The 21,064-nt window shown below is 38.7% G+C and overlaps 2 protein-coding genes and 1 pseudogene across 3 annotated transcripts; 1 reads left to right on the forward strand and 2 right to left on the reverse strand.

Moving 5' to 3' along the window:
- Positions 1 to 5,223: 5,223 nt before the first annotated feature.
- Positions 5,224 to 9,743, reverse strand: LOC125779300 (uncharacterized). Its single transcript, XM_049460567.1, has 3 exons — positions 7,297 to 9,743; positions 6,894 to 7,227; positions 5,224 to 6,832 (listed from the first exon to the last, which is right to left on the reverse strand). Exons 2-3 carry the CDS (start codon positions 7,032 to 7,034, stop codon positions 5,480 to 5,482), a joined length of 1,494 nt encoding a protein of 497 aa, XP_049316524.1. The 5' UTR covers positions 7,035 to 7,227; positions 7,297 to 9,743; the 3' UTR covers positions 5,224 to 5,479.
- Positions 9,744 to 10,227: 484 nt separating this feature from the next.
- LOC125779334 (uncharacterized) lies at positions 10,228 to 12,022 on the forward strand. 2 transcript variants are annotated; one of them, XM_049460626.1, is made up of 3 exons: positions 10,228 to 10,365; positions 10,435 to 10,768; positions 10,830 to 12,022. In XM_049460626.1, the coding sequence occupies exons 2-3, from the start codon at positions 10,628 to 10,630 to the stop codon at positions 11,892 to 11,894; spliced, it is 1,206 nt and encodes a 401-aa protein (XP_049316583.1). In that variant the 5' UTR covers positions 10,228 to 10,365; positions 10,435 to 10,627; the 3' UTR covers positions 11,895 to 12,022. The 2 variants fall into 2 exon arrangements, with proteins under 2 accessions (XP_049316583.1, XP_049316584.1); XM_049460627.1 differs by lacking the exon at positions 10,830 to 12,022 and having other exon boundaries at positions 10,234 to 10,365; positions 10,435 to 10,823.
- A 900-nt stretch (positions 12,023 to 12,922) lies between these two features.
- LOC125779842 (small nucleolar RNA U3) lies at positions 12,923 to 13,052 on the reverse strand (annotated as a pseudogene).
- Between the last annotated feature and the right edge of the window lie 8,012 nt (positions 13,053 to 21,064).

Consider the following 21,064-nt stretch of genomic DNA (forward strand, 5'->3'; position numbering starts at 1 on the left):
GCGATCAGAGAACTTTCCTCACTTGCGTGAACTTCTACACATGACTCTATCCTCCACTTCTACACATGACTACATCCTCCTGATAGTTAGCAGGTCACAAAACTAAAAAAAAACTCTTGTTTGCCATTTTGAATATACTGAATAGAGATCATCAGGGCTAATAATGGTTTTTCGTTTTTATATATTTTGTAAGCAACTCAAACACGAAATAAATCAATTTTACATAAATTTCGAAAATATTATGAAAGAAGGTCAAAATATATTTATGTTTTTATTGGTAACTAGCTGACCCCGCAGCCGTTGTCCTGCGTAAAATTATGTCTTTTGAAATCAAAAGAAAGGTTAATTTATATTGTGTTGAAAATCGTTTATTTGCGATTTTTCTACAATTTTTTCAATGTAACGCACCTTAATAAAGAACATTTTTTTGTTTTCTGTTCCGGTGCGTAAATGTACAGAGAAGATGGTTTTCCCACTCGTGAGTACGCCACGTGTATCTGGTCGTGTGACCACACACTATTCGACTATCCTTGTGTCCTTTTGATTGTCATCTCAAATGCAATTTTCACTGGAAACTGAATAGGTTTGAACTGAAATGAAGAGTTTAGAAATTCCTCTGGATGGCTCACGGCGTGGTCTTCATTGTCAAGACGATCGAACTATTTGTATGAGCGCAACTCCCCCGGAAATTGACTTTGCATTTTCCTAATGAAGTCAACGACATCGGAAAAATTGCGCGAGTACTCAAGGAATTCTTCTTCTTCTTTACTGGCGCAGACACCCTTACACACTTACGCGATTATAGCCGAGTTAACAACAGCGCGCTAGTCGTTTCTTCTTTTCGCTACGTGGCGCCAATTTAATATTCCAAGTAAAGCCAGGTCCTCCTCCACCTGGTCCTTCCAACGGAGTGGAGGTCTTCCTCATCCTTTGTTTCTCCCGGTGAGTACTGCGTCGAATACTTTCAGAGCTGGAGTGTTTTCGCCCATTCGGACAACATGACCTAGCCAAGCTCATTGTTTCATTGAATGCGATATTCCATATATCGTGTGGCCAATGCACAAAGGACTATAAATCTTTCGCAGAACCTTTCTCTCAAAAACACGCAACGTCGACTCATCAGTTGTTGTCATCGCCAAGCCTCTGCATCATATAGTAGGACGGGAATTATTAGTGACTTTCAGAGTTTGGCTTTTGTTCGTCGAGAGAGGACTTTACTTTTCAATTGCCTACTCAGACTGAAGTAGCACCTGTTCGCAAGAGTTATCCTGTGTTGGATTTCCAGGCTGACATTGTTGGTGGAAACTATCTACAACTTCAAAGTTATGGCTGTCAACAGTGACGTGAGAGCCAAGTCCCGTGTGCGACGACTTTTTGTTTGATGACAGGAGATATTTCGTTTTGCCTCCGTTCACTGAAAAACCCATTTGCTTTGCTTCCTTGTCCAGTCTGGAGAAAGCAGAACTAAAGGTGTTGAGGCCGATGATATCACAATACTGCAACAGCTGCACACTCTTATTAAAGATTGTACTTGCTCTATTAAGTTCTGCAGCTCGAATTATTTTCTCCAAAAGTAGGTTGAAGAAGTCGCATGATAAGGAGTCGCATTGTCTGAAACCTCGTTTGGTATCGAGCCGTTCGGAGAGGTCTTTCCCGAACCTGACGGAGCTTTTGGTGTTGCTCAACGTCAGTTTACACAGCCGTATTAGTTTTGCGGGGATACCAAATTCAGACATCACGGCATAAAGGCAGCTCCTTTTCGTGCTGTCGAAAGCAGCTTTGAAATCGACGAATAGGTGCTGAGTGTCGATTCTCCTTTCACGGGTCTTTTCCAAGATTTGGCGCATGGTGAATATCTGGTCGGTTGTTGATTTACCAGGTCTGAAGTTACACTGATAAGGTCCAATCATTTTGTTGACGGTGGGCATTAATCTTTACACAGTACGCTCAATAGAACCTTATAAACGATGTTAAGGAGTCCTATCCCACGGTGGTTGGTGCAGATTGTGGGCTCTCCATTTTTGTGGATTGGGCAGAGCACACTTAAATTCCAATCGTTGGGCATGCTTTCGTCCGACCATATTTTACAAAGAAGCTGATGCATGCTCCTTATCAGTTCTTCGCCGCCGTGTTTGAATAGCTCGCCCGGCAATCCATCGGCCCCCGCCGCTTTGTTGTTCTTCAGGCGGGTAATTGCTATTCGAACTTCTTTTTGGTCGGGCAATTTAACGTCTGCTTCATCATCATCGATTGGGGAATCGGGTTCGCCTTCTTCTGGCGTTGTACGTTCACTGCCATTCAGCAGGCTGGAGAAGTATTCCCTTCATAATTTAAGTATGCTCTGGGCATCAGTGACTAGATCACCTTTGGAGGATCTACAAGAGTATGTTCCGGTCTTGAAACCTTCTGTAAGTCCCCGCATTTTCTCGAAGAATTTTCAAGCATTACCCCTGTCGGTCAGCTTGTCAAGCACTTCATACTCACGCATTTCGGTCTCTTTCTTTTTCTGTGTGCGAAAGCGTCTCGCTTCCCTCTTCAACTCTCGGTATCTATCCCATCCCGCATGTGTTGTAGTCGATCGTAACGTTGCGAGGTAGGCAGCCTGTTTTCTCGCCACAGCGACACTCCTCGTCGTACCAGCTGTTCTTTTGCTTTCTCGGAAAACCAGTGGTTTCGGTTTCAGCTGTACGTAAGGAGTTTGAAATGCCGTCCACAATTCCCGAGTTGTTGACGAGTGCTCTCAGAGAGCAGGAGAGCAAGCCGAGTAGAAAATCGTTCTGCTGTCAGTTGTGATTGCAGCTTCACGACGTCGAACCTTCCTTGTGTTTGTTGACGTGCGCTTTTTGCTCCCCAGAGGCGTGTGGGAATCCTGGCTGCAACAAGATAGTGGTCCGAGTCGAGATTAGGACCTCGGAGCTGGCGAAGTCGATCAGCCTCAACCCATTTGGGGATGTTTCGTCGTGAAGGCTGAATTTACCGCCCGTGGTTCCAAAGATACCTTCTTTGCCCACCCTGGCGTTAAAGTTGCCAAGCACGATTTTGACATCGTGGCGGGGCCAGTTCTCATAGGCGCGCTCCAAGCGCTCATAGACGGAATCTTTGGTCACATTGTTCTTCTCTTCCGTCGGGCGTGGGTGCAAATCAGCGATATGTGGAAGAACCTCGCTTTGATTCGGATAATTTCGTTTGCCATGGTCGTCATCAAAAGGGGGGTCTCTCATCCGACGCTAATTGTTAATTTTCTTTGGGGGTGTTTTTTTTACGTGGTGGGTCCCAAACCCAGCGCACAACCCTATGCAGGGGATGTTTCGCCTTCTCACTTTAGCTCGCTTTCAAACGGATATTCTTAGGCTACACAGAGGATAATTGGTCAAGGATCGAAAGTCGTGAGCTGCTTGAGCCATATGTAAAAGAATCGTTTCTGGCCACTCCCAAGTGAATGGCGATCAGAGAACTTTCCTCACTTGCGTGAAGTTTTACACATGACTCCATCCTCAAGGAAACCTAGTTACGATTATTTGGCCAATGTTCGGATAAAAATTCGTGATCGTTGAAGTGAATTGACAAAAGGCAAGTGTAATTGATATCAAACCACTGGAAGTGTCACCCGAATTTTCACACTTCGAATTCGTAGCGACTACGATGTAAAATATCATCGGCAATTTCAATTTTGTTCATACCCCATGGCTAAATGAGATAAGCCGCCCCCCCCCTAATGCCACTACACAAATACACCACCACCATCAATACAACACCCACACCGAAGCTACATTCCACTACCCACACGCGAGAGGACATCCACACACGCAAACGCATACCACACTGGTGAAAAGGGGGTCAACTAAAAAGTTAAGATCAGTCTCGTTTTGACCTACATACGAAGCTTGCGCATCGCCGCTTGACCTCGCGCCTTTTTCGCTCATCCGCATATCTTTTCAACATTATAATAATTAAAATTAACGTTTGCTTTTGATTGCCCCTTATTCCGGCAATACTATTCAAAAACCTCGATTTACCGAATTTGTAAACACATAAATCAATAACATCATTAAAACCGTGATTACTTGTATACCTTAACCGAGTGGTTTTATTTAAAAGTGAAAGTGGTAAGTGTGCTACAGGATAGAAGGTGAATGGACACTGCTGCTTTAAACATTGGTCCTTCGAGCCGTAAAGAAAGGCACTATTTGGAAAAAAAAAATATATAAAAAAGAAAGATTCAAGCGGCAAAGAATTAAAAAGTGACATATACAAATATCCAAAAACTAAAAGGTGCGGTGACATATGAATATACATATATACACATACAAAAAAAATTTTCAAGAATAAAAAAAAGTTCCGTGAGGTGACATATCTGTACATATACATATATACACATACAAAAAAAAATTTTTTCAAAAAAAAAAAAAAAAGTTCCGTGAGGTGACATATACATCTATGTATATAAAAAAAAAAAACGGTTTGAAAAACGGACACAGTTCCGTTGTGTGACACCCAAATCAAAATCAAAAAAAAAAAAACCAAAGTGCAAAATACATAAAAATATACATATACATACAAAGCAGTGCTTAAACCAAAAAAAAAAAAAAATCAAACACCGGGCGCGAATTTGACATATATTTAAAAATTTGTTTTTAAAAAAAATCTAATTTCCTTGTGAAAAACCAAAATAAACGTAAAATTAAAAACACCAAATTAAATAATTTTAAAAATAATAATAATAAAAAGAACAGCCCACCAACGAAGGAAATCAAACCAACGGGGGAAAGCCAACCAACGAAGAGAAACTTAAACCTGTGGAACAAGCAACCAAAAGGAAAGGAAACAGAGAGGAACCAAATTGGACGCAGTGGCAAACTACTCCCACTTCCCCATTCAAAACTATATATAAAGCCCTCAAACTCCCTTGAAGCGGCACAAAGTGAGTGTATCAACTCCATTTATTATTTTAATCAATTTGTACTTATTTGCATATATGTATGTTGAAAGTTACAGTTGATCTCTATAAAACTGTATACGATCCTGTAAATTTTAATAGAACGGATGCCACCAAACTGTTCCAAATTACCGTTGGTTTCCGGGAAACCGAAAACAGTTTGGTACATTACATATGTACATCCAAATATATGTATGAACAGTATATGGTATAATATATATATATATATATTAGACCTGTCCTTAAAATACAAAATGTATTCTATGTTTACAGAATGGGTTATTTTTTTTCCTTTTTATGTAAAAATGTTAAACAAAAAATTTGGGGACAATCGGATGATGGGAAGACGGCGCGGAAACGTTTTAAAATTAAAAATTTCCTTCCTATAGCAAAAAAACAAGTTCTATGTATTCAAGTATTCAATTTTTCTTTTAGTGTATTATTTTTCTCCAATTTTTTGCATTATATTAACTTAAAACTACTATTTAAAGGAAATATTTTTATTCATATCAATTTATTTAATACATCTAGAAATATTAAAACTTAAATTAATTCTGATTTTTTATAGGACTTATATTTTTTTTTGTGTTCTTCAACAACTTTAAGGAGGAACTGTTTTTCTTCTTCTTTATTTGTAAGAAAAGTATTGAAATCCTTTATAAATTTTAAACCTCTTTCCGCTGTATCATTAGTAACAAGCAATTTGTGGCATATTGTGCGACCATTTTGGAATTCCTCGTTTGTTTCCCAAGACTCTGGATCCAAATACAAAAAGTTGGTTGACAACTTGTACATCATAAAAAATGTTAAAGTTCTTTTGGATACAAATCCGCTTAAATCCGAATTGCCTAAGTCACTTAATTTTTTTATTTTGCGATTGTTTTGTAGTTTAATAGTTGGCTCTTCTGATTTTAAATTTTTTACCATTTTTTTCTTAACATCTACAGAAACATTGAAATCAAAGAAAGCCATTGCGACGTTTTCCTCTGACAAATACCACATGTGTTGTTGCATTTTTCTCAGCAATTCCGAAGAAATACTTGGGTCCACTTTTTCATAATTAATACATTCTTTTACAAAGTTTAAATCATGCAGGGGAGAGGTAATTGCATTAGAGCATTTGTACCAAGCTTTTATATATAAACGCACTAAAAAAACGCAAATTTGACTTAAGCCTTTTAATTCAGCTTTACTCAAGTGAAATTGATCACGAAAAAGAAATATTTTCAAGGAATATATTCCCTTTGTTATCCAACGTGCATGACTTGTAACTCCGGGTGTTTTAAATTTACCACCTTTGTCACCAAGAAATGTAAGTACTAGACGTAAAAATTTGCAGTCAGCACGAACAAAAGTTTTTTGTAATTGTGAATGACAAAATTGTTTGATGTCATTGCAGATGCCATCACTTATATGAGATTTTATATCTTCACAGTCGAGCCCACTCTTAAATGATGAAGTATCAATATTTGGCCAGGCTTTGGCAAATCTCTCGAAAATTGAGACTTCTGGTGCTTGAGTCACTTTGAAATGCAGGTCGAATACACTACGTAAGTATATTTCTAGAATATGGTGACGGCATGGTAACGTCAACAAATTTCTTCCTAACATGCGTTGCAATTGAGCGCATGCTCCATTCATTGGACCAGTATTAGTGGACGTGGTGTCAAAAGACATGCCTTCTACGCGATCTAAAATATTCCATTTACTAAGTGTATCAAAAACGGCTGTAGCTATATTTTCACCAGTGGCAGATATAAGTTTTGGAGCGCCTAGAAATTTGGATTCGCCATTATAACTAACAAGAACTGCAATTAGCTCAACTTTTATTTTTTCAATTAGATCTGGCAATACTTTACCATCCCAGTGGACGACCATTGCTTGTGTATCACTTAGCTAGAATAGAATATTATTAGTATTTAAATAACCTATACGTATATTTTCAATCATGGTATACTTTGTCAATAAAACTCTCTTGAATCCTCTGTGTTTCTTTTCTGCGATGCTCTTCCCTCAGTCTATGGAGAGTAGAACGATTGACTACCAAGTCGCTAGTGCAATGGCCCAATGCTTCTGCAGTCGCCATCAGAATGTGCATCGCCTTTCCATCGCTTAGTTTGGCGCTATCAAGTGCTGAAAGCAATCGCGGTGTGATAAAATGTTTTCTTCCCCTGTTAATACAAGTTGAAGCAGTTTGTTCTGTATTTTTTTCACATTGGTTTCCGCTACTTCAGGCTCACTGTCACCAATATCTTCTTCATAGTCCATACCAAAATCGTCGTTGAGTTCGACTACACAATATCATTTTAAAATTGATCATTACCACTATAAATAAAATTAATTTCATTTGATAAACTTACGATTCACTTCCGACATTTGTTGATGTTTCCTTTTTCTAGACATTTCTTTCTCAATGCGGTGATCTGCTCTGTTTTGTCGCCGATACAATACCATGTCAGCACCGGCCATGCTACCAGGGCGACCTTTTTGCCTTTGTAGAATCAAAAATTCCTTGTCGTCGCTAATACGCATGTTTTGTAAGGCATCTCTATGAGCAATGTCAAACAAATTATCCAATACTGCAGAAAAGTCTTCAACAATTTTTTCTGAGCATCAGATCTCTTATTTGGTACGGGTTTTTGAATCTTCTGCCATAATTTGTACAGAGATTCTAATTTATCGACACACCTAGCTACATCTTTTGTCGGAATTCGAGCTTGTTGCCAAATTTTAATACAGCATTTATTGTTAATTTTGCACTTTCTCTCAATTGCCGATACACAAATCTAATGTTATAAAATAGTAATTGCAGTACTTGTTTGTTCGATGGTAGTTTAGCACCTGTTATCTGATGAGATATTCTTCCAATTAGTTCAATATTCACAACTTGTTTAGAACGTTGTCGTGTTTGTATATGTAATGTACTCGCAGTTGCTGGTAATTCACTCATTTCTTTTTTTTATTAAATAATCACAATTTCGCACAAATTAACACAAATTAACACATCTGATTTCAAATGCCAAACAAACGAGAGTGACAATTATTGAAAAAAGAACACAGTCCATTTACTGTTTTATTTCGCTGCCCAAAAATACCGTTAACAAAGTCTGCAGTCGTTCGTTTTTTATTTTTGCAAATATTGCTGGTCCACAGTCCATTTACTGTTTTATTTCGCTGCCCAAAAATACCGTTACCAAAGTCTGCAGTCGTTCGTTTTTTATTTTTGCAAATATTGCTGGTCCACAGTCCATTTACTGCTTTATTTCGCTGTCCAAAAATACCGTTACCAAAGTCTGCAGTCGTTCGTTTTTTATTTTTGCAAATATTGCTGGTTCATGTTGCAAAAATAAAGCAATCGTCAGTTACGACGATGGTGCGATAAAAAAAATATTATTTACCGTTTTTTCACTCGAAATAAGAACAAAATATTATTAAAATTATTCTTTATATCGTGCTAGTTGAGACATATTAAAGCATACATATTCATTTAATAAATACACTAAAAGAAAAATTGATACTTGAATACATAAAACTTGTTTTTTCCTATAGGAAGGCAATTTTTAATTTTAAAACATTTCCGCGCCGTCTTCCCATCATCCAATTGTCCCCAAATTTTTTTTTAAACATTTTTACATAAAAAGGAAAGAAATTAGCCCATTCTGTTAACTTAAAACACTATTTCAAAAATCTCCATATAACGTAGAACACCTCTACTGTTTATACATACATGTGGGCGTATGTCGCATTAATTTTGTTTCTCACTTTGTTTCGATATGTAAGGTATGTACATATGAGAGTGGTGACTATTGGCATATATGTATGTATGTTTGGTTTTGTTATTTTTCTTTTCTCTTTTTGAATTTCGCAATTGCCTTAGCTTACTTTTTGCGCAATCCTGCTTATACTGTTGAGTATAAGGGGTATTGCCGGAAAATGTTGTCAAGTGAATACTTGAAAAATTTTTTTTTTGATTTTTAATGTTGTGTGTTTAGATACACAAATGTAAGCATAAGTAGGCCTTTTATCAGATATGTATATGCCAGTATATATACAATTATATATATATATATATATATTAGAGGTGTTCCACGTTATATGGAGATTTTTGAAATAGTGTTTTAAGTTAACAGAATGGGCTAATTTCTTTCCTTTTTATGTAAAAATGTTTAAAAAAAAATTTGGGGACAATTGGATGATGGGAAGACGGCGCGGAAATGTTTTAAAATTAAAAATTGCCTTCCTATAGGAAAAAACAAGTTTTATGTATTCAAGTATCAATTTTTCTTTTAGTGTATTTATTAAATGAATATGTATGCTTTAATATGTCTCAACTAGCACGATATAAAGAATAATTTTAATAATATTTTGTTCTTATTTCGAGTGAAAAAACGGTAAATAATATTTTTTTTATCGCACCATCGTCGTAACTGACGATTGCTTTATTTTTGCAACATGAACCAGCAATATTTGCAAAAATAAAAAACGAACGACTGCAGACTTTGGTAACGGTATTTTTGGACAGCGAAATAAAGCAGTAAATGGACTGTGGACCAGCAATATTTGCAAAAATAAAAAACGAACGACTGCAGACTTTGGTAACGGTATTTTTGGGCAGCGAAATAAAACAGTAAATGGACTGTGGACCAGCAATATTTGCAAAAATAAAAAACGAACGACTGCAGACTTTGTTAACGGTATTTTTGGGCAGCGAAATAAAACAGTAAATGGACTGTGTTCTTTTTTCAATAATTGTCACTCTCGTTTGTTTGGCATTTGAAATCAGATGTGTTAATTTGTGTTAATTTGTGCGAAATTGTGATTATTTAATAAAAAAAAGAAATGAGTGAATTACCAGCAACTGCGAGTACATTACATATACAAACACGACAACGTTCTAAACAAGTTGTGAATATTGAACTAATTGGAAGAATATCTCATCAGATAACAGGTGCTAAACTACCATCGAACAAACAAGTACTGCAATTACTATTTTATAACATTAGATTTGTGTATCGGCAATTGAGAGAAAGTGCAAAATTAACAATAAATGCTGTATTAAAATTTGGCAACAAGCTCGAATTCCGACAAAAGATGTAGCTAGGTGTGTCGATAAATTAAAATCTCTGTACAAATTATGGCAGAAGATTCAAAAACCCGTACCAAATAAGAGATCTGATGCTCAGAAAAAATTGTTGAAGACTTTTCTGCAGTATTGGATAATTTGTTTGACATTGCTCATAGAGATGCCTTACAAAACATGCGTATTAGCGAAGACAAGGAATTTTTGATTCTACAAAGGCAAAAAGGTCGCCCTGGTAGCATGGCCGGTGCTGACATGGTATTGTATCGGCGACAAAACAGAGCAGATCACCGCATTGAGAAAGAAATGTCTAGAAAAAGGAAACATCAACAAATGTCGGAAGTGAATCGTAAGTTTATCAAATGAAATTAATTTTATTTATAGTGGTAATGGTCAATTTTAAAATGATATTGTGTAGTCGAACTCAACGAAGATTTTGGTATGGACTATGAAGAAGATATTGGTGAAAGTGAGCCTGAAGTAGCGGAAACCAATGTGAAAAAAATACAGAACAAACTGCTTCAACTTGTATTAACAGGGGAAGAAAACATTTTATCACACCGCGATTGCTTTCAGCACTTGATAGCGCCAAAGTAAGCGATGGAAAGGCGATGCACATTCTGATGGCGACTGCAGAAGCATTGGGCCATTGCACTAGCGACTTGGTAGTCAATCGTTCTACTCTCCATAGACTGAGGGAAGAGCATCGCAGAAAAGAAACACAGAGGATTCAAGAGAGTTTTATTGACAAAGTATACCATGATTGAAAATATACGTATAGGTTATTTAAATACTAATAATATTCTATTCTAGATAAGTGATACACAAGCAATGGTCGTCCACTGGGATGGTAAAGTATTGCCAGATCTAATTGAAAAAATAAAAGTTGAGCTAATTGCAGTGCTTGTTAGTTATAATGGCGAATCCAAATTTCTAGGCGCTCCAAAACTTATATCTGCCACTGGTGAAAATATAGCTACAGCCGTTTTTGATACACTTAGTAAATGGAATATTTTAGATCGCGTAGAAGGCATGTCTTTTGACACCACGTCCACTAATACTGGTCCAATGAATGGAGCATGCGCTCAATTGCAACGCATGTTAGGAAGAAATTTGTTGACGTTACCATGCCGTCACCATATTCTAGAAATATACTTACGTAGTGTATTCGACCTGCATTTCAAAGTGACTCAAGCACCAGAAGTCTCAATTTTCGAGAGATTTGCCAAAGCCTGGCCAAATATTGACACTTCATCATTTAAGAGTGGGCTCGACTGTGAAGATATAAAATCTCATATAAGTGATGGCATCTGCAATGACATCAAACAATTTTGTCATTCACAATTACAAAAAACTTTTGTTCGTGCTGACTACAAATTTTTACGTCTAGTACTTACATTTCTTGGTGACAAAGGTGGTAAATTTAAAACACCCGGAGTTACAAGTCATGCACGTTGGATAACAAAGGGAATATATTCCTTGAAAATATTTCTTTTTCGTGATCAATTTCACTTGAGTAAAGCTGAATTAAAAGGCTTAAGTCAAATTTGCGTTTTTTTAGTGCGTTTATATATAAAAGCTTGGTACAAATGCTCTAATGCAATTACCTCTCCCCTGCATGATTTAAACTTTGTAAAAGAATGTATTAATTATGAAAAAGTGGACCCAAGTATTTCTTCGGAATTGCTGAGAAAAATGCAACAACACATGTGGTATATGTCAGAGGAAAACGTCGCAATGGCTTTCTTTGATTTCAATGTTTCTGTAGATGTTAAGAAAAAAATGGTAAAAAATTTAAAATCAGAAGAGCCAACTATTAAACTACAAAACAATCGCAAAATAAAAAAAAAGGTGCGTGGAGTCCCTACGCGCGGATGAAGTTATACTTCTTAGTGATATTCAGAAATGCATATCATTTTGTATGAAAGAAAACTAGAAAACTTAAATTCACATTTTATAAATTTATTATGCACATAAAATGAAGAATAAAGCAAAGTCTAAATGAATGAATTTTGACTCAAAAAGTAGTTCCGTCTCTTCGTTGCGGAAGAGAATATGCAGCGTAATCATCTCTCTTTTGTTCTTCGCCAATTTGGCTGACGGATTGACTTGTGAAGATCAATTTTTTGTTGGTGACATATTCATATGTGTACGCATATGTATATATGTTTGTATGCTTGTGATTTATTTGTTCGGCAATGTATGCAAATATATGTACATATAAGTATATATGAATGTATGAACATGCAAGTCAATGCGCGCACATGCGTATACATACACTCATATGAGCATGTGCAGATACACAAGATAGGATAGAAGATGTATGCCTTTTAAAATCGTATACTATACAAATAAATATTTTTCTTACTAATAGAAATTAAAATAAAGAAAAATATTTATTTTTATAGTATACGATGTTAAAAGCAAAAAATTAAAAATTTATTCTGTCGGGATTCGAACCTGGGACCTGTGTTAGCATCTTGACCTTCCAAGCGCTTACCACCAACACCACCATTGACAATTAGGTTGCCCTGACTTAAGTATGATTTGGTTATGAATGCAAGAAACATACGATGGTTCTAATAATTTTGTTTAAGTATAGAAATATACATACTTTGTAGAACATTTGCTTTCGCAATAAATTTATCACAGCAATAGATATGCATAATATGTATATACATATACATAACATTGCTGTGATGCCCTGAGAAGTATAGTCTTAATAAATTTATTATTAATTTTTTGCTTACTAATTAGAAATTAAATTTATCACAGCAATATTATGTATATGTTTATGTATATTGCTGTGATAAATTTATTTTCTATTAGTAAGAAAAAAATATTTAATAGTACATATAGATTTCCAAAAGCACAGAAATGATTCTGTGAATTTATTCATTAAAATCGCCACTCAGAAGTCATTTTATCCCTTGTAAGCGAGCGATTTTCTTAAATCTCACGCTCCCAGATAAAACCATATACCTCGTCCTCGTGGGTCAGTTTCAAAAACCACAGAAATGATTCTGTGTGATTCTGAAAGGCCAACGCAGAGTATTTCAACCAAAACATACGTAAAATAGTTGAGAATTCGCAGAAATGAAAGACAAACGAAAGAAAAAGAAGTATAACTTCAATAATGCATAAGCATACAAACATACATATGCGCACACATGTGAATATGTCACCAACCAAAAATTGAAACATTGTTATACAAAAACAACAACAGCATAAGCATGGAACATTGTGTTGTGTTGTTGTGTCGGCCGAGCTGTGCCGAAAGAAACGAACAAACGATTGCCGATTGTCACCGCTTCGCTTGCTGCTCGCACATCTTCGCAGACAAGGTTGCGTTACATTCATATGGATGGAGCGAGGTTGCGCAACTTTGCGTTACTTTTATATGGAAGGTTGCGCAACCAGAATCTATCGCAACCTTTTCCGGCGTCGTATAAGAAGTATAACTTCAAAAAAATTAAGTGACTTAGGCAATTCGGATTTAAGCGGATTTGTATCCAAAAGAACTTTAACATTTTTTATGATGTACAAGTTGTCAACCAACTTTTTGTATTTGGATCCAGAGTCTTGGGAAACAAACGAGGAATTCCAAAATGGTCGCACAATATGCCACAAATTGCTTGTTACTAATGATACAGCGGAAAGAGGTTTAAAATTTATAAAGGATTTCAATACTTTTCTTACAAATAAAGAAGAAGAAAAACAGTTCCTCCTTAAAGTTGTTGAAGAACACAAAAAAAAAATATAAGATCTATAAAAAATCAGAATTAATTTAAGTTTTAATATTTCTAGATGTATTAAATAAATTGATATGAATAAAAATATTTCCTTTAAATAGTAGTTTTAAGTTAATATAATGCAAAAAATTGGAGAAAAATAATACACTAAAAGAAAAATTGATACTTGAATACATAGAACTTGTTTTTTGCTATAGGAAGGAAATTTTTAATTTTAAAACGTTTCCGCGCCGTCTTCCCATCATCCGATTGTCCCCAAATTTTTTGTTTAACATTTTTACATAAAAAGGAAAAAAAATAACCCATTCTGTAAACATAGAATACATTTTGAATTTTAAGGACAGGTCTAGTGGACATGCCTACAACACCAACTGTTCGGTCAGCCACCAACGGGCCACTTACTGGGCCTACTCCTCCGCCCCGCTCAACCAAGGCGACAGTATCGACTGCTGCTTCTGGTAGTGGTTCACGAGCAGCCCCATCAACGCCATCCGCTCAAGTCGAGCCGCGTCGCATTCGATGCCCACTATGTCGCCGGAAACATCGACTCCAACACGGTGGGCTCTTTAAGGAGCTAACACCAACTCAACGACAGCGTGTGGCCCAGGCACATGAGCACTGCCTCAACTGCCTGTCGCACACGCATGGGACGCAGGAGTGTGTCTCAGCCGATTTATGCCACACGTGTGGCAGACCACATCACACGCTGCTGCACAGGACCCCCCGACGCGATGTAGGTCGGCCAGCTGCCTCAAGCACGGGTAGATCCACGCAAGGAAACCGGACGGTGCGACGCCGAACTACAGCAGCCCGGCCTGCGCCCCATCAACGGCGTTCGCAGCACGTTGCACCAACCAGGCGTCGTCCAAAAGCGCCACAGCATCGCCCCGCCACTGGACTCAGCAACGTAGTGGCCACACTCCAGCAACTGCAAAGATTGCTAGGCTGAATATTCGCCTTGGGGGGCCGGGATGGCTAAACGAGATAAGCCGCCCCCCCCCCCCCCTAATGCCACTACACAAATACACCACCACCATCAATACACCACACACACCGAAGCTACATTCCACTACCCACACGCGAGGGGACATCCACACACGCAAACACATACCACACTGGTGAAAAGGGGGTCAACTAAAAAGTTAAGATCAGTCTCGTTTTGACCTACATACGGAGCTTACGCATCGCCGCTTGACCTCGCGCCTTTTTGGCTCATCCGCATATCTTTTCAACATTATAATAATTAAAATTAACGTTTGCTTTTAATTGCCCCGTATTCCGGCAATACTATTCAAAAACCTCGATTTACCGAATTTGTAAACACATAAATCAATAACATCATTAAAACCGTGATTACTTGTATACCTTAACCGAGTGGTTTTATTTAAAAGTGAAAGTGGTAAGTGTGCTAAAGGATAGAAGGTGAATGGACACTGCTGCTTTAAACACCCTATAATTGACGCGGGTCTGAAGGCTGATATGTCGATATGATCTTCGCTAAAAGTGTGCGAACTTCAGTGGATTTCATCAATTTCCATCATCCAAAAATGAATATGTGCGTGCGGCAAACCTCTCTTTTGCCACTCAACAGAGTACATCTACCATCTTCTTTTTCTTCTTAATTGGCGTAGACACCGCTTATGCGATTATAGTCGAGTCAACAACAGCGCGCCAGTCGTTTCTTCTTTTCGCTACGTGGCGCCAATTGGATATTCCAAGCGAGGCCAGGTCCTTCTCCACTTGGTCCTTCCAACGGAGTGGAGGTCTTCTTCTTCCTCTTCTTCCCGCGGCGGGTACTGCGTCGAATACTTTCAGAGCTGGAGTGTTTTCGTCCATCCGGACAACATGACCTAGCCAGCGTAGCCGCTGTCTTTTAATTCGCTGAACTATGTCAATGTCGTCGTATATCTCGTACAGCTCATCGTTCCATCGAATGCGATATTCGCCGTGGCCAACGCGCAAAGGACCATAAATCTTTCGCAGAACTTTTCTCTCGAAAACTCGCAACGTCGATTCATCTGTTGTTGACATCGTCCAGGCCTCTGCTTCATATAGCAGGACGCGAATTATGAGTGACTTATAGAGTTTGGTTTTTGTTTGTCGAGAGAGGACTTTGCTTCTCAATTGCCTACTTAGACCGAAGTAGCACCTGTTGGCAAGAGTTATCCTGCATTGGATTTCCAGGCTGACATTGTTGGTGGTGTTTACGTTGGTTCCAAGATAGACGAAATTATCTACAGCTTCAAAGTTATGACTGTCAACAATGACGTGAGTGCCAAGTCGCGAGTGCGACGACTGTTTGTTTGATGACAGGAGATATTTCGTCTTGCCCTCGTTCACTGCCAGACCCATTTCTTTTGCTTCCTTGTCCAGTCTGGAGAAAGCAGAACTAACGGCGCGGGTATTGAGGCCGATGATTTCAATATCATCGGCATACGCCAGCAGTTGTACACTCTTATAGAAGATGGTACCTTCTCTGTTGAGTTCTGCAGCTCGAACTATTTTCTCCAGAAGCAGGTTGAAAAAGTCGCACGATAGGGAATCACCTTGTCTGAAACCTCGTTTGGTATCGAACGGCTCGGAGAGGTCCTTCCCGATCCTGACGGAGCTTTTCGTGTTGCTCAACGTCAGTTTACACAGCCGTATTAGTTTTGCGGGGATACCAAATTCAGACATCGCGGCATAAAGGCAGCTCCTTTTCGTGCTGTCGAAAGCAGCTTTGAAATCGACGAATAGGTGGTGAGTGTCGATTCTCCTTTCACGGGTCTTTTCCAAGATTTGGCGCATGGTGAATATCTGGTCGGTTGTTGATTTACCAGGTCTGAAGCCACACTGATAAGGTCCAATCAGTTTGTTGACGGTGGGCTTTAATCTTTCACACAATACGCTCGACAGAACCTTATATGCGATGTTGAGGAGGCTAATCCCACGGTAGTTGGCGCAGATTGTGGGGTCTCCTTTTTTATGGATTGGGCATAGCACACTTAAATTCCAATCGTTGGGCATACTTTCGTCCGACCATATTTTGCAAAGAAGCTGATGCATGCACCTTATCAGCTCTTCGCCGCCGTATTTGAATAGCTCGGCCGGCAATCCATCGGCCCCTGCCGCTTTGTTGTTTTTCAGTCGGGCAATTGCTATTCGAACTTCTTCATGGTCGGGCAATGGAACGCCTCCTCCATCGTCATCGATTGGGGTATCGGGTTCGCCTTCTCCTGGTGTTATGTGTTCACTGCCATTCAGCAGGCTGGAAAAGTGTTCCCTCCATAATTTAAGTATGCTCTGGGCATCGGTAACTAGATCACCTTGGGGGGTTCTACAGGAGTATGCTCCGGTCTTGAAACCTTCTGTAAGCCGCCGCATCTTTTCGTAAAATTTTCGAGCATTATCCCTGTCGGCCAGCTTATCGAGCTGTTCGTACTCACGCATTTCGGCCTCTTTCTTCTTCTGTCTGCAAATGCGTCTCGCTTCCCTCTTCAACTCTCGGTATCTATCCCATCCCGCACGTGTTGTGGTCGATCGTAACGTTGCGAGGTAGGCAGCCTGTTTTCTCTCCGCTGCGACACGGAACTCCTCGTCGTACCAGCTGTTCTTTTGCACTTTCCGAAAACCAATGGTTTCGGTTGCAGCTGTACGTAAAGAGTTTGAAATGCCGTCCCACAGTTCCCTTATACCGAGTTGTTGACGAGTGCTCTCAGAGAGTAGGAGTGCAAGCCGAGTAGAGAATCGTTCGGCTGTATGTTGTGATTGCAGCTTCTCGACGTCGAACCTTCCTTGTGTTTGTTGGCGTGCGTTTTTTGCTGCACAGAGGCGGTTGCGAATCTTAGCTGCAACGAGATATTGGTCCGAGTCGATGTTAGGACCTCGGAGCGCACGCACATCTAAAACACTGGAGACGTGTCTTCCGTCTATCACAACATGATCGATCTGGTTGGTGGTTTTTCGATCCAGAGACAGACAGGTAACTTTATGTATCTTCTTATGCTGGAATCTAGTACTACAGATAACCATATTTCGGGCCCCGGCGAAGTCGATCAGCCTCAACCCATTTGGGGAAGTTTCGTCGTGGAGGCTGAATTTACCGACCGTAGTACCAAAGATACCTTCTTTGCCCACCCTGGCGTTGAAGTTGCCAAGCACGATTTTTACATCGTGACGGGAACATCTCATATAAGTGCGCTCCAAGCACTCAAAAAAGGTATCTTTGGTCACATCGTCCTTCTCTTCCGTCGGGGCGTGGGCGCAAATCAGCGATATGTTGAAGAACCTCGCTTTGATGCAGATTGTGGCTAGACGTTCATTCTCCGGAGTGAATGATAGTACTCGGCGACGGAGTCTCTCTCCCACCACGAATCCAACACCAAACTTGCGCTCCTTATATGGCCACTGTAGTAAATGTCACAAGGACCTACTCGCCTCTGTCCTTGTCCCGTCCATCGCATTTCTTGGACGGCGGTGATGTCAGCCTTTATTTTCACGAGGACATCAACCAGCTGGGCAGTGGCACCTTCCCAGTTAAGGGACCGGACATTTCAGGTGCATGCCCTCAATTCGTAGTTCTTATTTCGTTTGCCATGGTCTCTCATCCGAGGCTGGTTATGACTATTCACTGGGGGTGTTTTTTTACGTGGCGGGTCCCAAACCCAGCGCACAACCCTATGCAGGGGATGTTTCGCCTTCTCACGTTAGCTCGCCTTCAAACGGATGTTCTTAGGCTACCCAGAGGATACTTGGTCAAAGACCGGAAGTCGTGAGCTGCTTGAGTCACATGTAAAAGAATCGTTTCTGGCCACTCCCAAGTGAATGGCGATCAGAGAACTTTCCTCACTTGCGTGAACTTCTACACATGACTCCATCCTCCAATCATCTAACAGCACCATATATACGTTGCTTCAAGATAAAGTCCATCAAACATCGTAACTGTTGTTTGAAAAGTCGTGCTGTGACATCGTGACGATAGCTTTCTAATTGACCGCGATCCATAATTCCGCACGTATGTCATCGCATCCTGGGAGTACTCGGCCATTTGCCTTAAGCTGCCAATGTTTGTTGGTATCAGAAAGAACGCCGAATTTCACTGAATAATTTTTAATAATTTACCTTCTAAATAGCCGGAATAAAGAAAGCAAATGACAAATTTGAATGAACCAAATAATTGAAAAACAAAACAAAACAAAATGGAAAAAAATGTGTATAACAAAATTGCCCTTTTGAAGCTGTCCAATTTTCCGACTTTCCCTCACGAAAAGCAAACGGTTTTGTTTTTAGTTTTAAACCTTCCCTGATCCACAGTGAACAACCTCTGAGAATTGCCTTAGCGTTGCTAACAAACGAACATTCATTCGTTTGTATGGGAAAAGGAAAAGAGCTGTTTTTAGGGTTTTTCCGGCAAATATTCTCGCTGTAAAAACCATCATTGAACTTAAACGAACATTTAAAAAAAGAATTGGTCAAATTGGTCCAGGCGTTGTTGAGTTATGTGCTTAGCAACACATTTTGAAATTAATTTTTATATTATAGACTAGCTGGCCCCGCAGCCGTTGTCCTGCGTGAAATTATGTAATTTGAAATAAAAAATTGAATTTATTATTTAAATATATTATTGCGAAACATAATAACGACAGATTCTACTTTGAGACGCAAATGATGCGGTGGTATACTAAGCCCCTCCAAAGAATTTAGAAAATGCGCGGAATAATTCACGGCGACTTCTTCATTGTCAAGACGATAGATCGATTTGTATAAGCGCAAGTCTCCCAGAATTTGACTTTGAATCTTCCAGTTTAAGTCAACAACATCGGTAATTTTGGCAGCTAACGTTTCGCGTGCACTTAAGGAATCATAGTTACGATAATTTTGTCAATGTTCGGATAAACATTCGTGATGAGTTCATCTTTCGTGAATTGTTAAACGGCAGATGGAATTCATATCAAACCACCAGAAGTATCAATCGGAATTGACCCATTTCCAATTCTTAGCGAATACGATTTAAAATGTCTTCGGCAATGTCATTTTTGTTCGTATTCCATAATTGGCGCGGATTTGAAGGCTGATATGTCGAAATGATTATCGCGAAAAGTGTGCGATCTTCATTTGCATCGCATAATGTTAAGCGATCATTAACTTTCCTCCAATAGCTCCAATTAACATTTTCTTCCATTTTGGATAGAAAATATATATGCACCAAATCATGTTTTAGATCCCGTATACATTTATCACAGTCACTAATCGTGCACTTTTCGTTCAATACATTGCAGCATGTTAATTTCAAAAAAGATTCAAAATGAGATGGAAACTGAGGCATAGCTTTATGACAAAATGCGAAGTTCGCATGATATTTACATACCCACATATTATGCGGAAGTTTCTCCATTAATTTGACGTTTTTTGGTCGATGGTGAAAAAAAATGGGATTTACAAAGATATTCTGAAGTGACCTCGCTTCTGTACAGTTGATAAGCTTCTGATAGAGATACAATCATAAAACGCTTTGCAACTACTAGCTTATTGCTGATTAAAGTATCCTACCGGCCGGCAGCTTGAACACTTATGTCATCTCGGATATAAAACTCGTGGACTGCTTTAATGTTTTCTGGCATATTATCATTTGAACATACTGGTGTCTCAGTTTCATTATTCGAGAGCTTGGGATACTTTTTATAAAAAGCTTGTAGAACTTCATCTCTCTTTATTGCCTTCATTGGTCTCTCATCGCCCTCTCTACCTTTTTTATAGCTTTGGCTAGTGTTTGTTTACACTTGTATCCACTTTTGAATTGGGTATTTGAATTTTTTTTCATTGCTCTATACTTTTGTTGTCGAACGCGATCTCTATTTATTTTTTCTTTCAATATTTTTGAATTATTTTTGGCCTCTCATGCCTTCCTCTTCCGATATTCACGCATTCTTTCAGCTTGTTTTTCTTTATGCTCCTTAAGCTTATTTTCATCTTGCTTAAGCCTCTCCCTCCACCGATTTTGTTTTTTAGCATTACGTGACATCTAGGTGTAATATGTTATGTAATATTAAAATAATATTTATCAAATGAACTTTAATTAAGATTTAATTTTAATTAAATTAAATTTAATAATTTAATTAAATTTTTCGTACTTACCATTACGCACGTGACAAATTTCAAAAAGAAAAAAATTAATTTTTGTAGAACGCTATTTGTATTAATACATTTTTTTAGCAAATACTAAACTTGCTTTACAAACTAAATAAAAAACACTTAAACTGATAATGCGCGAATAATGGCACCATGTGGTTCTATTGCATTACGCACGTAACATACGAA

The sequence above is a fragment of the Bactrocera dorsalis genome, chromosome 6 (genome assembly GCF_023373825.1).
Source record: "Bactrocera dorsalis isolate Fly_Bdor chromosome 6, ASM2337382v1, whole genome shotgun sequence".
In the NCBI taxonomy this organism is placed as follows: Eukaryota; Metazoa; Arthropoda; class Insecta; order Diptera; family Tephritidae; genus Bactrocera; species Bactrocera dorsalis.

Excerpts from the sequence above, each read along its gene's own strand:
- LOC125779300 (XM_049460567.1), bottom strand. The coding sequence starts at position 7,034 with ATGCACATTCTGATGGCGACTGCAGAAGCATTGGGCCATTGCACTAGC. Across the intron at positions 6,833-6,893 it reads AAGAGAGTTTTATTGACAAA|CTAAGTGATACACAAGCAAT; the intron begins GTATACCATGAT and ends ATTCTATTCTAG.
- LOC125779334 (XM_049460626.1), top strand. The coding sequence starts at position 10,628 with ATGCACATTCTGATGGCGACTGCAGAAGCATTGGGCCATTGCACTAGC. Across the intron at positions 10,769-10,829 it reads AAGAGAGTTTTATTGACAAA|ATAAGTGATACACAAGCAAT; the intron begins GTATACCATGAT and ends ATTCTATTCTAG.